This window comes from Globicephala melas, chromosome 6 (genome assembly GCF_963455315.2).
Source record: "Globicephala melas chromosome 6, mGloMel1.2, whole genome shotgun sequence".
Lineage (NCBI taxonomy): Eukaryota > Metazoa > Chordata > Mammalia > Artiodactyla > Delphinidae > Globicephala > Globicephala melas.
The window spans coordinates 97263210-97287130 of NC_083319.1; the positions used below are offsets into that span (position 1 = coordinate 97263210).

At 39.4% G+C, this 23921-nt stretch overlaps 1 protein-coding gene across 1 annotated transcript in view; it reads left to right on the forward strand.

Moving 5' to 3' along the window:
• Nucleotides 1-2208: 2208 nt before the first annotated feature.
• LPL (lipoprotein lipase) overlaps nucleotides 2209-23921 on the forward strand; it is a 29616-nt gene continuing 7903 nt past the window's right edge. The window contains exons 1-8 of the mRNA XM_030832551.2: nucleotides 2209-2517; nucleotides 8709-8878; nucleotides 12765-12944; nucleotides 14249-14360; nucleotides 15132-15365; nucleotides 16565-16807; nucleotides 18766-18886; nucleotides 19611-19793. Coding sequence (XP_030688411.1) covers nucleotides 2430-2517; nucleotides 8709-8878; nucleotides 12765-12944; nucleotides 14249-14360; nucleotides 15132-15365; nucleotides 16565-16807; nucleotides 18766-18886; nucleotides 19611-19793 — 1331 coding nt within the window. The 5' untranslated portion in view covers nucleotides 2209-2429. The remainder of the gene's footprint in view (nucleotides 2518-8708; nucleotides 8879-12764; nucleotides 12945-14248; nucleotides 14361-15131; nucleotides 15366-16564; nucleotides 16808-18765; nucleotides 18887-19610; nucleotides 19794-23921) is intronic.

Sequence of the window (23921 nt, forward strand, 5' to 3'; positions counted from 1 at the left end):
CTCTACAACTCTGATGGACATGCAGTGTAACAGTACAGACCACTGCAAAACCTGTTTCATATTTAAAATAAAAATTACTCTAACTCTTGACTGCTCTGATTTTGTGTCTGTTAACCCGGAAAATCATTTTAAACATATAAGCATCACACTTCCCTTTAGCAATTACGTAAAATCTTCTTGCAGTTCACTGAAAGGCACAGCTGTGCAGATTGGTTTGGTTCTCTTAACAAATGATATTTATGTGTGAAAATAGACTGCTAGTGTATTCTATATAAGATAGTAGACATTTTTGCACTTTTGTTTATATGTTATTTACACCTTGAGCACAGGCAATGCAAATGTACTCATCTTGTGTCATTTTTTAAAATTAGAATTTACTATAGAATTTTTGGAGGACTGCCACATCATAATTATTCATCTGCTGCTTGGTCTGTTCTGCTACTTCTGAAACCTTCTGAGGGTTTAATTCTTGGCACATTTCAACATTCCTTTACATGTACTGTAGTATAGACTGCATGTGCGCGCTGTATTGTTTAATATTTGCAATACAAGACAAATTGTGCTGTGACGTTTAACACAGTAGCTTAAAGATAGAACTCTATTCTGTAGAATAGCAAACTGAATTATTTGGGCATTATCAGGTATTTTGTTTTTGAGAAAAACTGAAAATACGAGCCTAGTTTAAATTGTATGGCCTTTCATCTTTCTAACAAACAAATGTAGATTGTGTGTGTGTCTGTGAGGGAGGAGAGGCAGAGAGAGAGGGAAGGAAGGAGGGATGAGTAGAAGGAAGCATTAAAGGTATTCAGAGAAATAATCCAATATAGACAGTGAATTGGAGGTTTTGGTTTATGAGCCCATTACTCAGATGTAAAGTGGAGAGTATAGAGTTAATTATCCCTCCTGGCTAATTCTAATTCTTTACATTTAAAAAGATATTTGAAAGTATTCTCAGCATTTTGGCAAAAAAATGCAATATCCAAAGTGATTTTATTATTCTTAGTATTTTACTTGCATACCTCAATACATCTTTTTAATAGCTTTATTAAGATATAATTTACATACCATAAAGTTTGCCCATTTAAAATGTTCAAGTCGGGCTTCCCTGGTGGCGCAGTGGTTGGGAGTCCGCCTGCTGATGCAGGGGATATGGGTTCGTGCCCCGGAAAGATCCCACATGCCGCGGAGCAGCTGGGCCCGTGAGCCGTGGCCGCTGAGCCTGCGCGTCCGGAGCCTGTGCTCCGCAATGGGAGAGGCCACAGCAGTGAGAGGCCCGCACACCGCAAAAAATAAATAAATAAAGTGTACAAGTCAATTTTCTTCATTTATCTACCCAGTTGTATAACCATCACCATAATGTAATTTTAGACATTTTCATCACCATCTCCCCGAAAACATCTCCATTCTCCTCCCTCCCCTATTCCCCTGCACTAGGCAACCACTAATCTACTCTCTAAGATTTGCCTACTGGTGGATATTTTATATCAATGGAATCATAGGATATGTGTCTTTTGTGACTGGCTTCTTTCATTTAGCATAACAATATAGTTTTAGACTATGTGGCCTCAATATTCTGCCTCTGAGGATAAAATGTAATCGTTGCATTCCTTGATGATTTTGAGGACTGGGTATAATTTTCGTGAGGCAGAAATTAGAAACTAGTTAGAGCAAGAGGACTTTCCACAGCCACTTGCCATTTTGCCAATGTTAAAATACCAGATTGAGCAAGTTCAAGCTGCAGAACAACGTGTGTTCATGGGTCCTTAGATTGACATTGTCCAGGAGAATTTGGGGGGCGGGGGGATAAACCAAAAACAAAACAAACAAACAAACAAAAAACACTGCAAGTTACAAACAGGATCCATCAAAAGAGGAGTGGGTTTCAGTGTTGACCAAAGGTAGTTTAACAACTTAACTTCCTTTCCTTGGAAAACTGGTGATTCCAGATTATTTCACATAAACCTGTGTTTGGTGCTTGTGCCAGGCACCCAGGAGAGCCAGACCCCTTAGGAAAAGCAAATAGGCCTCATAGAGAAAGTAAAATTTCCTTTCTGCCCTTTCCCCCTCTTCTTGCTGGCAGGGTTGATCCTCATTACAATTTGCTCAACTATTTGGAAGTGAATTTAGGACCCTCCCCCCAGCTTATGATTTTATAGCCAATAGGTGATGAGGTTTATTTGCATATTTCCAATCACATAAGCAGCCGTGGAGTGGAAACAGTGTCAGACTCAATTTCTCCTCCTCCTCTTCCTCCTCCTTCTCCGAGGAAACCTGCCACTTCTAGCTGTCCTGCCTCCTCTTTAAAGGGTGACTTGCCCTGCGCCAGACTGCTGCTCCAGCCTGCTCCCGCCTCAGACTCAGCCGGTCCATCCGTCTGTCCCCGCTCCAGCCGGGTGCCCTGTAACTCCCACAGAGGGACGCGCCCCGAGATGGAGAGCAAAGCCCTGCTTCTGGTGGCTCTGAGCGTGTGGCTTCAGAGTCTGACCGTCTCCCGCGGAGGGGTGGCCACCGCTGACAGTAAGTTTTGCGCGCAGACTCCCCTCCACTTGCAGAATCTGCTCAGCGGCCACTTGCACACGTTGTGAAGATGGGAAGGAGGAAGTAGGAAGGGGTTGCGATGCGCGCCGGGGACTCTCCTAGCCCGAGCGCTTGCCCCAGAAAGGGTCACCGGGGTGGGATCTGGGAGGGCCACGGAGGGAATTTTTCCTCCGATCTCTCTGGGGCGGCTCCCACTTCTCCTTTCTCTCTTTCCCGCGTTCCCGCGCTGTCCCCTCCACTCTGGCTGAGGCTGAGTTCCCGGCCGCCTGGGCTCAGCAGGAAAGCGAGCTGGGGGAGAGTGTGAGGGGCGGGACCAGGGGTGCGGGAGGAAGGGCTCAGATGGCGGTGACCTGCAGCAACCTTTTCGCTCGGGGTTGGGGGGGGGCCTGGAATGAAAGGCAAGGGAGCCAAGATGACCCTGGCTTGGCCTTGGCCGCGGCTCAGTCCCCGTCATTGAGAGCGCGGTTAGAAAGTGGCCCCTTCTCCTGGAGAAGCTGGCCCGTGGCCGCGGGTCGCGGGGGGAGGTGTTGGCCGCCACTTAGGAGTACAGGACATTCTTGCTCTGCACGTGGAGGTGGGAGGAGAGGGCGCGGGACGCGGAGTCCTGGGGACGCAGCGTCCTGCAAGAGTTGGGGCGCCGGGGAAGCTGTTTAACTTCGACTCTTGTACGCTCGGCTTTTCTTAGCGGCCAGCAAACCTAGCGAAGGGTTGACCCTCCTGAAAAACGTGGCAGAACGACCAGCAGTCTGTGGCCGCTGACTTGGGGGTTGCCAGGTTTGCACTTGGCTACCCTTACCGTCCTGCGAGCTGAGCTCGGCTCCGGGCGCCCTGCCCCGCGGTGCGGTCGCGAGCACTTGGGGTTTCTTGGGCGCCGCCGGGAGGCCACTGGCTGAACCCCAGTTACCTCTCACCAGGGTTGAGGCTTCGAGGCCGGATGTGCATTTCTTTATTGCAGGGAAGGTGAGCGCCCAGCCCGAGACCTGCCACAGTAGAGGCAGCCTGTGTAACTTGAACCTTGGTTCAGTTAACACACAGCAGCAACTGAAAAGGCAACTGAAGCAAGTCATGCAAGGAGGCAACGTTTTCTTTTCTCTTCCTTGGTGGACTTGCAGTTAGGGCGGTGTCCTTCGGTTGTGCTTTCAGGCGGCGCGGTCTGCAGTGGTTCACGTTATAGTCGAGTTTGTCTCTGACTTTGGTTGCTGCCAAACGCTTGTTTTATTTCAGCACTAAGTTGTTCAATTAGAAAGTCTTAAACATCTCATGAAGTAGCATGTGCCGCTGGATAGTGTTTTACACGGTCCAAGAAAAAGGTTGGAACAAACTCCAAATTCTTATTTCAGAAAGTACACTACAGAGTAATGTTACTTAGACTAAAAAACACACACAAATAAGTGTCATCCACAGATTGAGTTTTTTCTAGACTCCCTGAGAGATTCAGGACCCTAAATTCCTGGGCTAGTCAGTGGTCACCTCTCTGGGTTTTGCTTCCTCAACTCTAAAATGAGGAGTTTGGACCAGACTCAAAATTCTCTTAGACCCCTCCAGATGTAGAGAACAAACTTATAGATACCAAGGGGGGAAGTGGGGATGGGATGAATTGGGAGATTGGGATTGACATATATACAATACTATGTATAAAATAGATAACCGATGAGAACCTACTGTATAGCACAAGGAAGTCTGCTCAATGCTCTGTGGCGACCTAGATGGAAGAGAAATCTAAAAAAGGGGGTGTATGTATACGTATAACTGATTGACTTTGCTGTACAGCAGAAACTAACACAACAGTGTAAAGCAATTATACTCAAATAAAAAATTCTAAAAAGCGTTCTCTTAGACCCCTCTAATTCTTTACTCTTTGATGTAAATGGATACAAGTGATTAATGAATTAGATTGGATTTTCATCAACACATGCTTTTCGTGGCTGTAAATGCTTTGTAAGGGAGGAATCATTTTGAAGTGGACTTGAAATTAATCCTTCTCATCCTTCCCTCCCACTCTCACTCTACTGCCCCCCTCCCCCCCTCCCCTTTATATTGTGCCTCTCCTAACACAGCAAATTTCTGCCCCCTTTATCCTCTAAATGAATTTAGGTAGGAATGTAAGAAATTCAGAGTAGAAAGGTACAAGTGTGAGGGAATGGCAAGCAGCACTGCCTCTGGGCTCTGACTTTACTTATTCATTCTCAATTTCTAGGAAAAATATGAGGACACAGGCACTGCCCTCAGCTCTTTGCTCTTGGAGGCACTACAGCCTCTGCGTGGCCCCATTAGGAAATTTGAAGAGCTCAGTAGCTGCAGTTCTATTTGACTGGCCATAGTGAATTTCTAGGCTAACATCTGAGTTAAACATGTTGGGTGATGACAGCAAAGTAGCAGGTACCACCTGCAAGGGGAGCAGAGCTCAGCAAGAGAGTGATTGATGAATAGCTGTATGGAAAGGTGGGAGTCAGGCACTGGGGAAGACTGACAATGGGAAATTTTCACTTTCTTTCAGGCAGTGTATTTTTAGCTCAGCCCTCCTTTTTTGCTTTATTCTGGGAAGAGAAATTGGGCTGCACATTTTACGGCCACTATTTTAGCAAACACTTTTTTTCTATAAAAATGAAAAGTAAATCAGCTTGTTAGGTAAGTCAGGCACATTGTTTACATTGGAATATCTGAAAACCTCAATTAATTCAGTCAGATAACAGCACTGATTACCCCCCCACCCCACCCCCATTGGTTTTTTTTCACTTGTTTTTTGGCATTCTACAGAAGCTGTCAATGACTGTGACCATCAGCCTCAGAGAGGAGGTGAATTACTGATGAAGTTCTTTAGGAGTGTGTGTTTTTGTGTGAGAGAGAGAGAGGAAAGAAAAAGAGAGAAAGGAAGTAGAAACTTCTAAGAGAATTGCATTATAATTGAGCTCTTGTATCTCATGTCTTCACATAAATGTTAATCTTATTTATCTGATAACTGTGAACTGCCTTTAGAGTCTCTTTCCTGGGATGCTCAGTGTTCCTCCTATAATGTACCCTCTATAAATGTACCTTTAAAGTGCTTTGACTTCTCAGCCTAATTTCGTTCCTGTGAGTTATTATCCATATTAAGATAACTCCTTGTCTTTGTTTATACACATAGATTTTTAGCTATCTATTTAGGAATTTAGGGATAAAGATAATATCAAGAAATGCATTAACTTGTAACTTTCCTGGTGCCCCAAAATCTCTCCCCTTAGTGTTTGATAAGAACAGGTCTGATGGTGTGATGTTACTGATATGAGAAGCCAAATTCAGAATAGGGGCCCTTATAAACGATTAAACCTATGCACCTCTCCCCTGACACACACTATTCTAAGGTGGCTTTAATTTCTAAGGGGATCTGGTGAAAGGTCCTTCTCCCCTTAAAGAGCTAAGGGCAGAGTCACTAATATCATTTCCATGTATGAAAAACAATAATTTTTTTAGCAACAGTTGAGTCAAATCAGTTCATCTGCCAGCCAGGAGCAATCCCAGTGTATATATTAGGTCAACTAAACATACTCATAATGACCCATAATGAATTCATGACCCATAAATCAGGGTCCATCCTTCTCCCTAACTCTTCCTGGCCTAAGTCAGTTGTGTGAGGGCTGGTGGATGTTTGGAAAGCACACTCATCTTTAGAATGCCAAGACATCCTTGAGGGGTTGGAAACACCAGTAGCGTGGAAATACCTGTCAGAACGCCAAAGAGAGGGAAAGACTGACTAAACACCAGTAACATTTATGATTTCATATAAAGAACAAACATAGAATTGAAAACATCACGTGGCATATAGAGTGGTATTATTTTCTTGTCAAAGGCTTCATTATGTTTTCTGTAACTTAAAATGAAAAAAAAAAATTCCATGAAAAGTGAAACAAAAGTTTCCAAATACAAATTTGCTTGAGAATGTATGAATTTCCTATCATTTTTCTTTACAAGTGACGTACCCAACAGAAAAGGTTGGTTGTGGGAAACTGGAATCCTGCCTTAATAATTTCAAAGAATATTCTTAGTGATTTCAAAACCACCAGCAATACCAGAGCCACAGTGTTGCACAATTCTAGGAAAAAATAGAATAAAAGTGACTGGTATCCTCTGGAGTTATGCAAGGCAATAATCTTAAATATCAGTTTGGCAAATAAGTAGTGGGCAAGATCTGTCTGCCAGATTGTTCAGAGTATTTCTGCTTTAAAAAGCTTGCTGATCGAACGTGTTAAAATAAGACTGTTATGAGAGGAAACATGAGTTATTTGATATAGAGCAAATATATAGAGGGTAAAGTTAATTTAGTTTTCAATTTTCTAAAGCACTTTCTAACAGTAAAAGAACTTCTTGGGCAGAATCTGAAAGTAGAATCAGATTAAAAATCTATAATTGTTTTCGACCATCAGATAAATTATTAGGCCACCAGAGTGCTTTCTGGTTAGGAAGGAAAAGGAAAACCCACATCTTCAAATGAGTTGAGAGGCAGAGAATATTCTTGATTAATGAATGGATTTCAAGTGAAATTTTACCATATGGAAATGAAAAAAAAGCTTTAAATATCAATAGTCTATCACAGTCTTTTATTTGAATAAATCTTCTTAGTATGTTTAGGTGCTAGAGGTGTGTGTGTGTGTGTGTGTGTGTGTGTGTGTGTGTGTGAGAGAGAGAGAGAGAGAGAGAGAGAGAGAGACAGAGATCAACTTGTTACATATAATGAATCACTTGCAAACAACCGCACTATTGTTTAAGGAATTTGGGGAAATAATTAAAAAGGAGAATGCTGGTCAGTCCTCAGAAAGTTATATGATAAGTTTGATTCAAATGCCTGTACTTTCACTGTACTATATCATTCTTATTTAAATTTTTGGTCTGACTTTTGCAAGGTTATTTGAAATTATGGACTTTCAACTTTTGTGAAAAGGAAGAAGGTTTAGATTAAGAAATTAGAAGTATTTCTAAGCAACCTTAGTTATTTACCTTTTGAAACTTTTAAATAGCCAAATCTAAAATGTATAAGTTACTACCTTCTGGTAGTGAATGGATAGGTTTTTTGACTTCTTTTTTACTTGACCAGAAATTAGATAACTTCTTAATATAACTTCCCTTTGGTGTGCTTGCTTTATAAAAGAGTTTGATTTTATTTGCAATACAATTTACTTAAAGTGTTCACTGTGATATTATATGTACTACCTACAAATACCCTGTGAACATTTATCAACATTCAGAAGTATTGTCCAGAGAGTCAAAAAATAGGCCAAAGTTCTCTTTCTCTCCTGACTGACTCACTTTGGGATTAACCATGAAGAACCAAAGTGGATTCTTTCCAAAACCACCTTTGCTACAGTACTTTAGGCAAGGACTTTGTGTGGAAGACTGTAGAGACAAAATTGAGAAAAGAAATACTGGGGGGAAGAATTAACCATAACTCACACATAGCACAGATATTTCTGAACAACCCGCTAAAGGATTTTTAAAAACATTTTAAAGTGATGCATCTTGCCATGCTGGTGGGAATGATTCCATACAAAAACTTCCCCATGTTTCCAACTTTTCTTCTTTCTAAAATTAAAAAAAATAATGCTAGTGAAAAGGAAACAACCTTCCTTCAAACAAACCTTATTGTATCATATTTTGCAGGAAGACAATCTTTTGATGTAATCAGAGATTTAAAGAGGGTGAAATCATATATGAAGTAAGTGGAACTACACAACAGAAGCACCCTGAGCCAGTGTTCTCTAGAAGAACTACAACCAAGAGACCTGGGTTCTGGTCCCTACTCTCTCTCCCACTATTGGCAGCATAACCTCAGCTAACTCACTTAAATTCATATTTTGAGAGAAGATTAATTAAGGAATTCCCAAATAGAAGTTGTCTTACTTGAAACTGTATACACCACACACACACACCCCTTGACTGAAAAAGAGCTGAAGAAAAGGATGGAAGACACAGGAGAGGTCAATATTACTTAACTCAGTTATTTTAAGGCTGTCTCTGTCAACTTTGAGCACCGCTGGAGGATCAGTCATTCTCTTTCAATCCACATTCAGTTTTTTTTTTTCTTTAACTTTAGAAACAAAAATAGCATTGGTGGTGTTTTGCTTGTGAATCTAAACCATATCAGTCCAGCAAGTAAAACAACCGTCCAATTAAGCTCTTATCCAATTTTTCCTTTTCAGGAATTACAGGAGGAAAAGATTTTATAGACATCGAAAGTAAATTTGCTCTCAGGACCCCCGAAGACACAGCTGAGGACACTTGCCACCTCATTCCTGGAGTGACAGAATCTGTGGCTAACTGTCAATTTAACCACAGCAGCAAAACCTTTATGGTGCTCCACGGCTGGACGGTAAGAAAGGCTCCTTAGGAAGGAGCTGAGTGGCATGAACCAAGCATTCTGATTGTCTTGCCCCCAGTTGTTGGGAGCCCAGTGATGGGAACCCAGTGATGGCTTTGCTTTAAAACTTGAGTAAAGACAATTCTGGCTCGGGGTGGGGACTGAGGAATCTAAAGCCAAAAGTTCATGGGTACTTCCTCTGGACAGTGCCAGCCTTCATTGTACCACGGTACCTAGCTGTGACCTTGGACCAGCCATTCCCCTGGGCCTTTGCTCAAGTGTAGAGAAGAATATAGGTTACCATTTAGAGGAGACAATGGAAAACTGGCATGATACTGATTCGTCCAACACTTCGCCAAAGTCCTTTCCTAAGGAAGATAACCTGTAAGGGGGAGGAGAGAGCTGGAGTGGAGGGAGGAGGTGCTGGTTCTGGTTCTGCTTTGCCATTCTCCGGCTCTGTGATGTGGATCCAGATACCTCTTATCCCTGGGCCTCAGTTTACTAATCTGTAAAACAATGAGATTAGACTAGACGTCCCTCCACTTTCAACATTCTCCAGTTGTAAACTTTTGGGAGCTTTACTTGAGGTTAAAGAGGGCTAGCCAGGGAACTGTCAGCGACATGATAAGAATGTGAATAGATGTGCTAATTAGTCACTTTATATGGTATAGTTCTTACTTAACTACTTTAGCTTGTTTTCAATATTTTCATTCCTTAGTGAGCATATTTTACTGTTTATTAAAAAGGACTTATATAAAATTGATGGTTAAAGAGATAATATCTTTCCATTGTGTCAGAGCTTGTGAATAAGGTAATAGACACTAAATTCTAATGAGATGAATTAGCTAATGATTGATACTTCCAGTCCTGATTTCTTTTCCTACATAAGTGCCTTTGTTATTGACAGTGTAGGACAATTGCTATAACTTTTATAGAGATGAAGGCAACTAGTAACAGAATTCACAGGGATGTTTATTTTAATAAAATACATCTATTTACTAGAGGTAACACAGTAAATTACATATCTTATGATAAAATTACATATTCAAATTCCTAACGTAGATCTTTTTATATTTTAAGAGGTTTAAATAGGAAAACATAATCTTTGGTGATTTTAGAGACATTTTAGTTGTATGTAGTCTTGGCTGTTAATACTTTTCAAAAAAGTTTAAGCTTAATAAACATTTATATGACAGAAATAAATTGAATATCTCAGGCATCTCAATCTTATCCCTGAGAGAATTTTATAATTTAAGAATATTTGAAAAACATTTCCTTCTCAAATTAAGATGACACAACTCACCTAGTATCAGTAGATAGCACCAATTTCTATCATTAGCCCTACTGCCCAATAAGCCCACTTATATTCTTCACATCATATGTCCTGACTTTTTTGAGTGCCTGGGCTCAGAGTCTGGGCCACTGGCTGTGGGACTGAGTTTCATCGTACAGAGCTGGTCGGTATGTGCTATAACTCATCCAGCCGTGCTGGATAACCGATCTCAGACATTTCAGTCAACTCCCTGGCTGGTTCAGTGGGACCACCTGGGGCAGGTGGCAAGGAGAGCTTCAAGTTCAGCTGTATGCCTAAGAATCAAAGCCTTTAAAAATTGGTACTGATTTAAGGAAGCACAGAAGAAAAAATTAGGAAATAATACCTTTTCAGAATTGAAGAAGTTGGGTCCTTGTTTTCCACCCCTTTGTTGGGGTTACTTATAGCAGTGTCTTATGTTAAATTAAAAAAAGAAAGAATTAGATTGGTTGTTAGGCAGTTACTAAAAGTATCATTCACTGTAGGAGTATGTTGGGTTCCTTGCCCTTTGACAGATTACCTAATTTAGAAACACTGATAGTACAGAAAAACTTAAAACAGGGGCTGAGAGCAAATGAGATTTTCCTGCCGTGTCTGAGGTAAGCTGCTCAGCGACTCAAGGGCGTAGGACTAGGGGAAGTGAGGAGGTTCTGCAGCTTTGTTCTGCAGCTCTGACGAACCTGAAAGAATGCTTAGCATGCAGTGTGCACAGGACACCTGCCAGAAGGCAGTCAGACACAGCTGTCCTGGAGCTTGGCCACCTGCTTGTGTTTAAGTCCAGGGTTCTCATTGTGGTGTTGGATATCCTCACCCCTGGCTGAGAGGAGTGATTAACATTGCATTCTGAAGAAATGACATCATCCTCTCTCAAAAGGCAGCTGCAAAGGGTGGCCAGCCTTCAACCTCTAAGAGAGGAGAAAGGGAGACAGGACCGATTCCTTAGGGTTTTTTGCTGGGTGGGCATTCCAGCTGGTTCCTCCAAAGACCCAGGCTGTACTCAGGCTTGAAGCAGCCTCACTGAGACATGTTCAAAGAAGACTTAAACATGTTCCTAATGGGCTCACATCACCTATGTGCTTTTTCTTTTTTGTTTTCTCCTCATACTGGAAATAGATTATAGAGCTGGCATTTGATCACTGCAGGTAGATTGGGAACCAAAATGGTCACAAGAAGAAATTTTGGAGGTGGAGAGTAACTTCCGGGTCATCTGATTCTGACCGCTTTGTTTTATAGGTAGCCTCGTAAGGTTAACACAGTGCCTGTGTTCATAGAAGTAATCAGTGGAAGAGCTGGGATTGGAACCAAGATCTCCTGAGTCCCAGGCTTGCTTTTTCCTTCCACAGAGCACAACAATTTGGTTAAAAATTGTGCAGTTAGTGTCAGGAGTGAAGAGAGAGCTCATGTTTTAATGTTTTAGCCTAGAAAATAGACTAAACAAAATGGAAGCATAGATTTAAAAGAACCCACCATCTAAGATCAAAGTTTTAAATGAAGTCCCTTGGTTTGGGAATTCAAGAGTCTTATTTTTGTCTATTGGCATTACTCTAAGAAGAATATAGGTTTTACGAGCTTCCCCTTAAAAGCTGCCTTAAACATGGATTTCAGAATCTTTTCCTGTCGAGTACATAGTTGAGTAACCTTTACTGTGGCTACAGTATGATCTGCTCTCAGGTAATATTAGGAGTGGATAGATTTGTGGATTTAAAGTAGGTTGTTGCTGTGTACAGGCTCCTGGCAGGAAGGCATGGAATTTTATCATCTGCAGTTTTTCAATGTGTTTCGATTATTTTAAAGTAAGCATCTTTGCAAAGATGTCCAATGTCTCTTCTTTGATAGCATAAGTCTTTTGACTTTGAATTTGGGGGCTTTTATCCACAAGAAGCAAAGAATTACAGTTGGCAATCTGCTTATCTCCAAAACAGGACCAATCTAATAATTTGGGAAATGCAATTATTAAGCCTCATTAATTTGCACTGTGATAAGAATTTGAGAGAATTGTGAAAAAGTCTGAACTGAAACTAATAATTTTCTTATGTATGAAGAGATTGCTAAACAAAGTTATCTTCTGTTGGAATAGATTAGTATGTTTAAAACTATTTTTTTCATTATCACATCAAATGTTGTATGTAAATGACCCTTTATAAGAATAAAGGGCATTCACATTTCCCAATTAACTTATTAGCCTAATTGAAATTATTTAAACTAAATTTCTTTTTTTTTTAACTAAATTTCTTTTAAAATTGTCTGTAATTCTGCTGCAAATTTTTAACTTATTCAGATTGATTTTTCCTTTTAATACTATAAATTATTGAAGTTTTACTGAATTTATAAAATATGCTTTTAAAATTGAAACCTCAGTCTGCCATTCCTGAGCTCAACACAGTCCTTCTTTGGGGTACACAAATTTGCCTCAGAAGGGTCAGGCAGAAGACTCTGAATACTCTTGTGGTTTGAGTTTTGTGTCTGAGCCAATGGACTTCCCGTGGGTTTGTTTCTTTTTTCCATTTAATGTAGGTGTATTGGGCTGACATATCTATAACAAGTTGTAGGTGGATATTTTAAGGATGCTGGTATCATCCTCTTCAGGTGACAGGAATGTATGAGAGTTGGGTGCCAAAACTCGTGGCTGCCCTGTACAAGAGGGAACCGGACTCCAACGTTATCGTGGTGGACTGGCTGTCACGGGCCCAGCAGCATTATCCTGTGTCTGCGGGGTACACCAAACTGGTGGGACAGGATGTGGCCAAGTTTATCAACTGGATGGCGGTAAGACTGGGGGAAGGAGCCTTGTATGTCCAAAACAGATCTCTTGGCTACAGCTGAATTAATGACTGGTTGTTGCTCTTTTTCACTTAGATATAGATATTTTCTGGGTCAACTCATATCTTTAGAATAAGCCTGGACATTATTTTCTGACTAAAAGCGTCATTATGATAAGAATGATAAAGCTATAAAGCCCATAAGGCGTAGTCCTGCCCTGCCCTGTCCTTTGATATTTTCATGGTGAATGGATTTGCTGAAACCAAGAACTAAGTGGGCAGGAGGGACAAAAGCTTGTTATTTCAGGGCAGAGGGGAGATGTCATGTTCACCCAAATCCTTCCCTCCCAGTTGGCTGGCACATGGAAATTTTATCCAGGGTTTGACCTGTTAGAATATCAATCTCTTTGACAAAAATATTAATAGTACTTATTCCTTAGTGTGGATTAAGGATCCAGATTTTTGTTGAGGGTTAAGGGAGTGATGGAGATGAACTAGGGAAAAATGGCAGGAAAAGTCTGTAGGATATGAGGTGCTGAGAGTCAGGAGTTTTACTCCCTCTGGCTCTCTGAGGCCATTCTCTGAAAATTACCTTTGGAAAGTATCTCGGGGTTGAAAGGAAGCTAATACTCTCACAGGACCAAATTATTTAAGTCAGATGCTTGGAGGTAAAAAATAAGCTGTTTATTGGCTGCTCATTAAAAGATAAAAGTTCTTTTCTTGACTCTTTTGCTAACCAGGAGAGTGAATTTGGACAAATCAGATCACCTTCCTGGACCTCAGACTTCTCATCTGTTGAATGAGGAGACTGGACTCAATGTGTCTGTGGTCCTTTCCCCTGTAATATTTTCTGATTTTAAGTCATTGCTTGGCTAACCTTAAAGAATAAAGTGGTGCAGGGTATTTAGAGTAGAGAATAATGAGTTAAATATATATTTGTATATGTATGTATCTATTCAATATATATACAAATATCTAAATATAAATATACACATATACATATATTTTCAGATGTATGGAAATTCATGTTTCCATACATTTCTATTTCAGATGTATGGGAAAACTTTCTAATTTAAATATGTTATTAAGGAAAGAGAAAATCTCAATACTATAGCATATGTTCCTCTCATCTGTAACAAGAAATTAAAATAAGTAGAATTAATTTTCAGTATTGCCTATATTTTCAAAACAATGTATTTTATTTATTTATTTATTTGGTGGGAATACTATTAAACTTTTATTTCTTTTAGCAGTGATATTTTGCAAAGAACTGTAAAATAGCAAATACCTTTTTCTTGTCTTCTTCCAAAGGATGAATTTAATTATCCTCTGGACAATGTGCATCTCTTGGGATATAGCCTTGGAGCCCATGTTGCTGGCATTGCAGGAAGTCTGACCAATAAGAAGGTCAACAGAATTACCGGTAAGAAAGCAATGCCAGTTTTCTTATAACAAAAGACTTGAGATGCCTGTCATTTTCTGAAAGAGAATCAGACTGTTTGTCAAACAACCATATGTGAGTGGTAGTCTTCTGGGTACACCTGGCCATTTGGTTATCTCATGGGAGGGCTCTTTTTCTGGAGTAAGATAAAATACAGACGCTTGCTCTCATGAGCTTACCATCTAATGGCAGTAGAAGAGAAATGGTGCAGAGTTAAGCACAGAGAGCCCAGTGGTGTCTCTGAGAAACCCATTTCCCTCCTCCCTCTGCTCTGTGCTTTGATAGTTTATTGCACACACATATGTCACCTCTTACATCAATACTGGGAAAAATGAAAAAGGACCAACACCAGAGGCCATTTGGAAAAAGGAGTCTTGTCATCTGGGCCAATAGCAATTGGTTGTTTGGCCTATGTAGAGAGGAAGAAAGAGCCCAGAACTATATAAACGCCTTCTAACCAGGCTCAGAAATAATTTATTGATACAAAAGGGAATCAAGTCATACTGAGTGAAAATTGTTATTTAATGGCTAGTTTGAGAAACTCAAATTTTATTTGAGAAGGAGTTAAGCTGCTTTTATGAATCTCAGTAATTTAAAAATCCAGTCACTATAGAATAGGAGGTGCTAATAAGAATCTATGTGGCTGCCATTTACATTCAAATGATGAACAATGGAATGATAAGGTGATACTGGAGGAGACTAAAACTAATGGGAATTAAAAAAGCTCTGAGGACTTTTTGTTTTCCCACTAAGGCCTAGATCCAGCTGGACCCAACTTTGAGTATGCAGAAGCCCCAGGTCGCCTTTCTCCAGATGATGCGGATTTTGTAGATGTCTTACACACCTTCACCAGAGGGTCACCTGGCCGAAGTATTGGAATTCAGAAACCAGTAGGGCATGTTGACATTTATCCTAACGGAGGCACTTTCCAACCAGGATGTAACATTGCAGAAGCTATCCGTGTGATTGCAGAGAGAGGCCTTGGAGGTAAATATAATTTAGAAGTTAATTAAATGTAAGTTTTCACCTTAACTCTTACTGACCAAGTGTCCTACCCATTCTCCACAAGTACATAGTTTGAATACACACATTTAGCAAAGATATGTTTTTGAAGAAGTCTGTCACATTTAGCATGACCACCTCAGAGGCTCAGTACTTCCTGTGGTCAGAGAGACATTTCATCTTATATTGTAAACTACACTTATATTGTAAACTACTGCACTTGCAGTAATAACAGGAAAAAAAAAATGGTGAGATTTAGGCAAGAGAACTGCACTGCCTTTGAAAGTGTTATCTGGCCACATGCTAAACTTTGAATACAGCTGCAAAACAAGTAGAGTTATTTTGAATTTTACTAAAAGTAAAGGACATGTTAATTAGTCCAATTTCTTTTGTCAGCCTTTTAAAGAGATGTACAAATCAGAAAAAAATCGCCATTCCCTAAGAATAAATATTCCAAATTTTTAAGAAGAAAATACAATTTAATATTAGTTTTTAATATTTACTTTAATAATCATGTTAGCTGTGTTAATTTTATGATTTGTTTTAAGGGACCTTTGCATACCTTGTGGACAATGGGACCTACCTGTAGTCAATATGCTCAGGTGTTTGGGGCATATATTATAGAATTTACAGCATAATGTTACTAACTCCAATTGTTATAAAGCTTATGGTAATAGCTGCACGTTTATGACATTGCTGATTATTTCTATAATTCATTTAATGTAAAAATCATTAGCAGTGACACACCCCTCAATTATACATAGTATCAATATCTATGATAAAATACTATTAATTTAACAATTATGCCTGCCCTTTATGATGTGGTTTCTAGAGTTATGTTTCTAGAAGCATTTAGAAGTATTATATGCTTTCAATATAAGAGAAAGTTGTGATAAACTGGGGGAAATCAACTTCTATCTTGGATGTCTCTTATTATAGCTTCATAAACATACTCACAAATGGAGACAGCAAAAACATCAAAAGTTCCCTATAAATTTGCAACTTTGGCACTCTTGGGGGTAGGTGAGAAGCTGCCGCCAAGAGTACCTCCTTAAATAGGACCTACAATCAAGGGGGTCATTTTATTCTAACACCACACCTCAACTATTTTAGACATGCAAGACGAAACACTCATTGTGGACTGTCACAGAGTTGAAATGTTCTTTGTGTCTCTTTTGTCCCAGATGTGGACCAGCTAGTGAAGTGCTCCCACGAGCGTTCCATTCATCTCTTCATTGACTCTCTGTTGAATGAAGAAAATCCAAGTAAGGCCTACCGGTGCAATTCCAGGGAAGCCTTTGAAAAAGGGCTCTGCCTGAGTTGCAGAAAGAACCGTTGCAACAACTTGGGCTATGAGGTCAATAAAGTCAGAGCCAAAAGAAGCAGCAAAATGTACCTGAAGACTCGTTCTCAGATGCCCTACAAAGGTAGGCTGGAGACTGTTGTAAATAGGAAAATTGATTTGATCCTATTTTTCTTATCATGCTTGTTGCATCACATGTACTGATTCTGTCCATTGCAACAGAGATGATAAAACGATGTTGCTAAACCCCGATCCCTCACTTGTGTTTCTGTTGGTAGAGAAGGAGTTGTACTAATCCATTTTACTGAAGCTCCTAATTCCCATTGCCAGTAAGACCCAGGGCACAACTGCACTGCTCTATGCAGCAGCCCTGCTTGCCACCGTCCTTTGTACTTGTGACCATTAGCATGGACCACTGCATTAGCACCAGGCTCCAAGTTAATCTGAAACCATTCATCCAGGGTCAGCAAACTATGGCCCATGGGCCAAATCCAACCCACCACCTGCTTTTGTAAATAAAGTTTTATTAGAATATAGCCACACTAATTCATTTCTGTACTGACTAAGGCTGCTTTCATGCCTCCACAGCAGAGCTGAGTAGTTGGGACAGAGACTATTTGGTCCCACAAAGCCTAAATTATTTACTATCTGGCCCTTTGTAGAAAAAGTTTGCAAACTCCTGAAGTCTGCTTTCAGTGAAGGCAAGAACCACCTGTATTTGAAAATATAACTATTCCTGGGAGGGAAGTCTATACCAAACTTTCTAAGATATTCCCATTTTGTCATGAATTTGTTCACAGTTGAATTTCAAACTTGGCAGCTTGTTCAGAGCAAGACCTGCAGGAATTGAAGGGAGACAGGAAGAGGAGATAATCAGATAAATCTAGAGAGAGGGACTAATATCAGAAAGGCTAGTTTATGTGGAGTCCAGGAGGAAGTATGAGGGAAGAGATGGCGTTGAAGAACAGTTTCCCAGGGTAAAATATATCTGATAGAGGCACCCATTTTTAAGGTGGTTTGTTAGAATCTAGAGGTGCATTTGGTGGTCCAGAGGTTTGGAGCATCTATAATTCAAGGAAACATTTTAAGCAATGAGGGAATCCTTAGTTTCCTTGACTTTTCAGAGTAGGGACGTGTGTGTCAGGTATAGAGGAGACCATAATCTTCTGAAGAATTGGGCAGGGCTCACTCATCCCCAGCATCCTGCCTCAGTGTTCTCCGGGGACACTTCGGCAGTCAGACTTCCCTTGCTCTGGTCTGTGGGGATGCCTGCAAGGGCTCCATTTAACCCAAACTCTTTCTCTTCATCCTTTACAGCTGTGTTGCAAGCCTGCTGCCTTTCCTATCCCTTAACGTCTCCCGCATCCCATCTACTCAGGGTTTTTAGTTGAGATGGGGAGAGCAGGAGGAGGTGTGGAAGTTTAAGTACCTGCTTCTGGAGGCTCTCTCTAATACAGAACACTTTAGGAACTGGCTGTCTTTACAGCCTCACTGGTGACTTAATGAAATAATGTTATTGTGGGCCTATTATTTACTGACTGTGTGCTAGACAGTGGAGAATAGAAGGTACGTGTGACCCTCTGAACTGAAGGAGCCTACATACAGCGTAGGGAGGTCAGACATACCCAAGAAACATGAAGAAACATGGTCACATACAGTGACAGTAAAAAATACCAAATATGCTTGTTCCAGATGCTAAGGGACAAAACAGCCAAGGAAAGGTGGAGTTCGTAGTGAAAGCTTCATGGGAATTTTGGCCTCTTGGTTTGATCTTCCTAGTACCCCATCAAAGTTGACTACTTTCTGGGTTGGCTTTAGCAATTCAGATACACCTGGATTCTTCCTATCCACTACAATCACACTTTAATGCAAGGGAGTAGAATTCAAATTCTGAATTTTCTAGTAGTGAGCACTGTACAGACATGAAGAAATATTTCCAAGCCACACATAATTATAGTCATGTATGAGCACTTCCTGTTGATCATTAGTAAGATACTGTCTGTCGTTCAGAATTGCCTGCTTATTTGGGCTGTAGTGTTCCATAAAGACTGATCAGAGGTTGTTCTGCTTTTCTCTCTACAGTCTTCCATTACCAAGTAAAGATACATTTTTCTGGGACTGAGAGTGATACACACAACAACCAGGCCTTCGAGATCTCTCTGTATGGCACTGTGGCCGAGAGTGAGAACATCCCTTTCACCCTGTGAGTAGCCACGGAACATGACCTCCAGCATGTGGGTTTATCATGGTACTGCTTCCTGTTCTAATCATTGGTCTGAGGAACAGAAGAGGCATAGGACACCTAGAAAAACACATATTTAACAGAAAAATTTTTTAAAAGCTATATGGCAAAAGATGTTCATTGCAGTGGTACATATAGTAGCATAAATTAGAAGCAAAGCAAGTGTCCAAAACTGAGGCAATGGCTAAGTGAATTGTGGTTTAACAAATCAAGAAAATCAATCTAGCCTCTATAAACTGTGATTATAGAAAACTAGGTAAAACATGGCAAAAAGTGAAAGATAAAATATGAAGTGAACAAAGAAAGAAAAGAGAATTGTATTATGTACACTATGACTGTAACAAAGGACACGTTCACATATCAATACAAATTGAAAGGGAATATATGAAAATGAAAATAATATCTCTAAATGGTGGACTTATGAACTTTTTTCTCTTAAGAATTATATTACATAGTTCATATTGTTAGGATAAAAGTTGGAATACATTAAAGGTACACATTAGTGTAGATATCATTTAAAATACACTAAATGCCATTGACATGCATCTTGCATATTTTGTTGGACATTTTTTGCATTTGAAAAATATTCCCCGAACAGTAAAGCTATTTATATCTTAGGAGGAAGTAAAAGGAAAAAAAAAACCTGCTTTCCAGAACTAACCAAATATGTTGATTTTTTATTCAGGCCTGAAGTTTCCACAAATAAAACATACTCCTTTCTAATTTACACTGAGGTGGATATTGGAGAATTGCTAATGTTGAAACTCAAATGGATCAGCGATTCATACTTCAGCTGGTCCAACTGGTGGAGCAGCCCCGGCTTTGCTATTGAGAAGATCAGAGTAAAGGCAGGAGAGACTCAAAAAAAGTAATTAAATTTATTTTTCTCCATTCATTTTTTTTTAAATGGTTATTTTGCCTTAATCTCTAGCCTACAAAGGTAGCTCACATGTTTTTTTCTTCTTTTTTCCTTTAATATCTTTATTGGAGTATAATTGCTTTACAGTGTTGTGTTAGTTTCTTCTGTATAACTAAGGGAATCAGCTATATGCATACTATATCCCCATATCCCCTCCCTCTTGTGTCTCCCTCCCACCTTCCTTATCCTACCCCTCTAGGTGGTCGCAAAGCACCAAGCTGATCTCCCTGTGCTATGCTGATCTCCCTGTGCTATGCGGCTGCTTCCCACTAGCTATTTTACATTTGGTAGTGTATATATGTTAATGTTATTCTCTCACTTTCTCCCAACTTACCGTTCCCCCTGAGCATGTCCTCAAGTCCATTCTCTACGTCTGTGTATTTATTCCTATCCTGCCCCTAGGTTCTTCAGAACAATTTTTTTTCTTTTTTTTTAGATTCCATATATATGTGCTAGCATATGGTATTTGTTTTTCTCTTTCTGACATACTTCACTCTGTATGACAGACTCTAGGTCCATTCACTTCACTACAAATAACTCAATTTCGTTTCCGTTTATGGCTGAGTAATATTCCAATATACATATTTACCACATCTTCTTTATCCATTCATCTGTCAATGGACACTTAGATTGCTTTCATGCCCTGGCTATTGTAAATAGTGCAGCAATGAACATTGTGGTACATGACTCTTTTTGAATTATGGTTTTCTCAGGGTATATGCCCAGTAGTGGGACTGCTGGGTCATATAATACTTCTAGTTTTAGTTTTTTAAGGAAACTCCGTACTGCTCTCCATAATGGCTGTATCAACTTACATTCTCACCAACTGTTCAAGAGGGTTCCCTTTTCTCCACACCCTCTCCAGCATTTACTGTTTATAGACTTTTTGATGATGGCCATTCTGACTGGTGTGAGGTGAACCTCACTGTAGTTTTGATTTGCATTTCTCTAATGATTAGTGATGTTGAGCATCTTTTCATGTGTTTGTTGGCAATCTGTATAACTTCTTTGGAGAAATGTCTATTTAGGTCCCCTGCCCACTTTTGGCTTGGGTTGTGTGTTTTTTTGATATTGAGCTGCATGAGCTCCTTATACATTTTGGAGATTAATCCTTTGTCAGTTGCTTTGTTTGCAAATATCTCCCGTTCTGAGGGTTGTCTTTTGGTCTTGTTTATGGTTTCCTTTGCTGTGCAAAAGCTTTTAAGTTTCATTAGGTCCCAATTGTTTATTTTTGTTTTTATTTCCATTTCTCTAGGAGGTGGGTCAAAAAGGATCTTTCTGTGATTTATGTCATGGAGTGTTCTGCCTATGTTTTCCTCTAAGAGTTCTATAGTGTGTAGCCTTACATGTAGGTCTCTAATCCATTTTGAGTTTATTTTTGTGTATGGTGTTAGGGAATGTTCTAATTTCATTCTTTTCCATGTAGCTGTCCAGTTTTCCCAGCACCACTTATTGAAGAGGTAGTCTTTCCTCCATTGTATACTCTTGCCTCCTTTATCAAAGATAAGGTGACCATTTGTGCACAGGTTTATCTCTGGGCTTTCTATCCTGTTCCATTGATCTATATTTCTGTTTTTGTGCCAGTATCATACTGTCTTGATTACTATAGCTTTGTAGCATTGTCTGAAGTCAGGGAGCCTGATTCCTCCAGCTCCATTTTTCTTTCTCAAGATAGCTTTGGCTATCCAGGGTCTTTTGTGTTTCCATACAAATTGTAAAATTTCTTGTTCTAGTTCTGTGAAAAATGCCATTGGCAATTTGATAGGCATTGCATTGAATCTGTAGATTGCTTTGGGTAGTATAGTCATTTTCATAATGTTGATTCTTCCAATCCGAGAACATGGTATATCTCTCCATCTGTTTGTATCATCTTTAATTTCTTTCATCAGTGTCTTATAGTTTTCTGCAGACAGGTCTTTTGTCTCCTTAGGCAGGTTTATTCCTAGGTATTTTATTCTTTTTGTTGCAATGGTAAATGGGAGTGTTTCCTTAATTTCTCTTTCAGATTTTTCATCATTAGTGTATAGGAATGCAAGAGATTTCTGTGCATTAATTTTGTATACTGCTACTCTACCAAATTCATTGATTAGCTCTAGTAGTACTCTGGTAGCATCTTTAGAATTCTCTATGTATAGTATCATGTCATCTGCAAACAGTGACAGTTTCACGTCTTCTTTTCTGATTTAGATTCCTTTTATTTCTTTTTCTTCTCTGATTGCTGTGGCTAAAACTTCCAAAACTAGGTTGAATAATAGTGGTGAGAGTGGGCAACTTTGTCTTGTTCCTGATCTTAGAGGAGATGGTTTCATTTTTTCACCATTGAGAACGATGTTGGCTGTGGTTTGTCATATATGGCCTTTACTATGTTGAGATAAGTTCCCTCTAAGCCTACTTTCTGGAGGGTTTTTATCATAAATAAGTGTTGAATTTTGTCAGAAGCTTTTTCTGCATCTATTGAGTTGATCATATGGTTTTTATTCTTCAGTTTGTTAATATGGTGTATCACATTGATTGATATGCATGTATTGAAGAATCCTTGCATTCCTGGGAAAAATCCCAGCTGGTCATGGTGTTTGATCCTTTTAATGTGCTATTGGATTTTGTTTGTTAGTATTTTGTTGAGGATTTTTGCATCTATGTTGATCAGAGATATAGGCCTGTAGTTTTCTTTTTTTGTGACATCTTTGTGTGGTTTTGGTATCAGCGCGATGGTGGCCTCATAGGATGAGTTTGGGAGTCTTCCTCCCTCAGCTATATTTTGGAAGAATTTGAGAAGGATAGGTGTTAGGTCTTCTCTAAATGTTTGATAGAATTCACCTGTGAAGCCATCTGGTCCTGGGGTTTTGATTGTTGGTAGATTTTTAATCACAGTTTCAATTTCAGTGCTTGTGATTGGTCTGTTTATATTTTCTATTTCTTCCTGGTTCAATCTCGGTAGGTTGTGCTTTTCTAAGAAATTTTCAATTTCTTTCTGGTTGTCCATTTTATTGGCATATCATTGCTTGTAGTAATCTCTCATGATCCTTTGTATTTCTGCGGTGTCAGTTGTTACTTCTCCCTTTTCATTTCTAATTCTGTTGGTTTGAGTCTTCTCCCTTTTTTTCTTCATAGGTCTGGCTAATGGTTTAACAATTTTGTTTATCTTCTCAAAGAACTGGCTTTTAATTTTATTGATCTTTGCTAGTGTTTCCTTCATTTCTTTTTCATGTATTTCTGATCTGATCTTTATGATATCTTTCCTTCTGCTAACGTTGGGGTTTTTTTTTGTTTTTCTTTCTCTAATTGCTTTAGGTGTAAGGTTAGGTTGCTTATTTGAGATGTTTCTTGTCTCTTGAGGTAGGATTGTATTGCTATAAACTTCCCTCTTAGAACTGCTTTTGCTGCATCCCATTGGTTTTGGGTCGTCTTGTTTTCATTGTCATTTGTTTCTAGGTATTTTTTGATTTCCTCTTTGATTTCTTCAGTGATCTCTTGGTTATTTAGTAGCATATTGTTTAGCCTCCACGTGTTTGTAATTTTTAGTTTTTTTCCTGTAATTGATATCTAGTCTCATAGCGTTGTGGTCAGAAAAGATACCTGATATGGTTTCAATTTTCTTAAATTTACCAAAGCTTGATTTTTGACCCAAAATGTGGTCTATCTTGCAGAATGTTCCATAAGCACTTGAGAAGAAAGTGTATTCTGTTGTTTTTGGATGGAATGTCCTATATATATCAATTAAGAATATCTTGCTTAATGTGTCATTTAAATCTTGTGTTTCCTTATTTATTTTAATTTTGGATGATCTGCCCATTGGTGAAAGTGGGGTGTTAAAATCTCCTACTATTATCGTGTTACTGTCGATTTCTCCTTTCATGGTTTTTAGCATTTGCTTTATGTATTAAGGTGCTCCTATGTTGGGTGCATAAATGTTTATAATTGTTATATCTTCTTCTTGGATTAATCCCTTGATCATTATGTAGTGTACTTCTTTGTCTCTTGTAATAGTGTTTGTTATAAAGTCTATTTTGTCTGATATGAGAATTGCTACTCCAGCTTTCTTTTGATCTCCATTTGCATGGAATATCTTTTTCCATC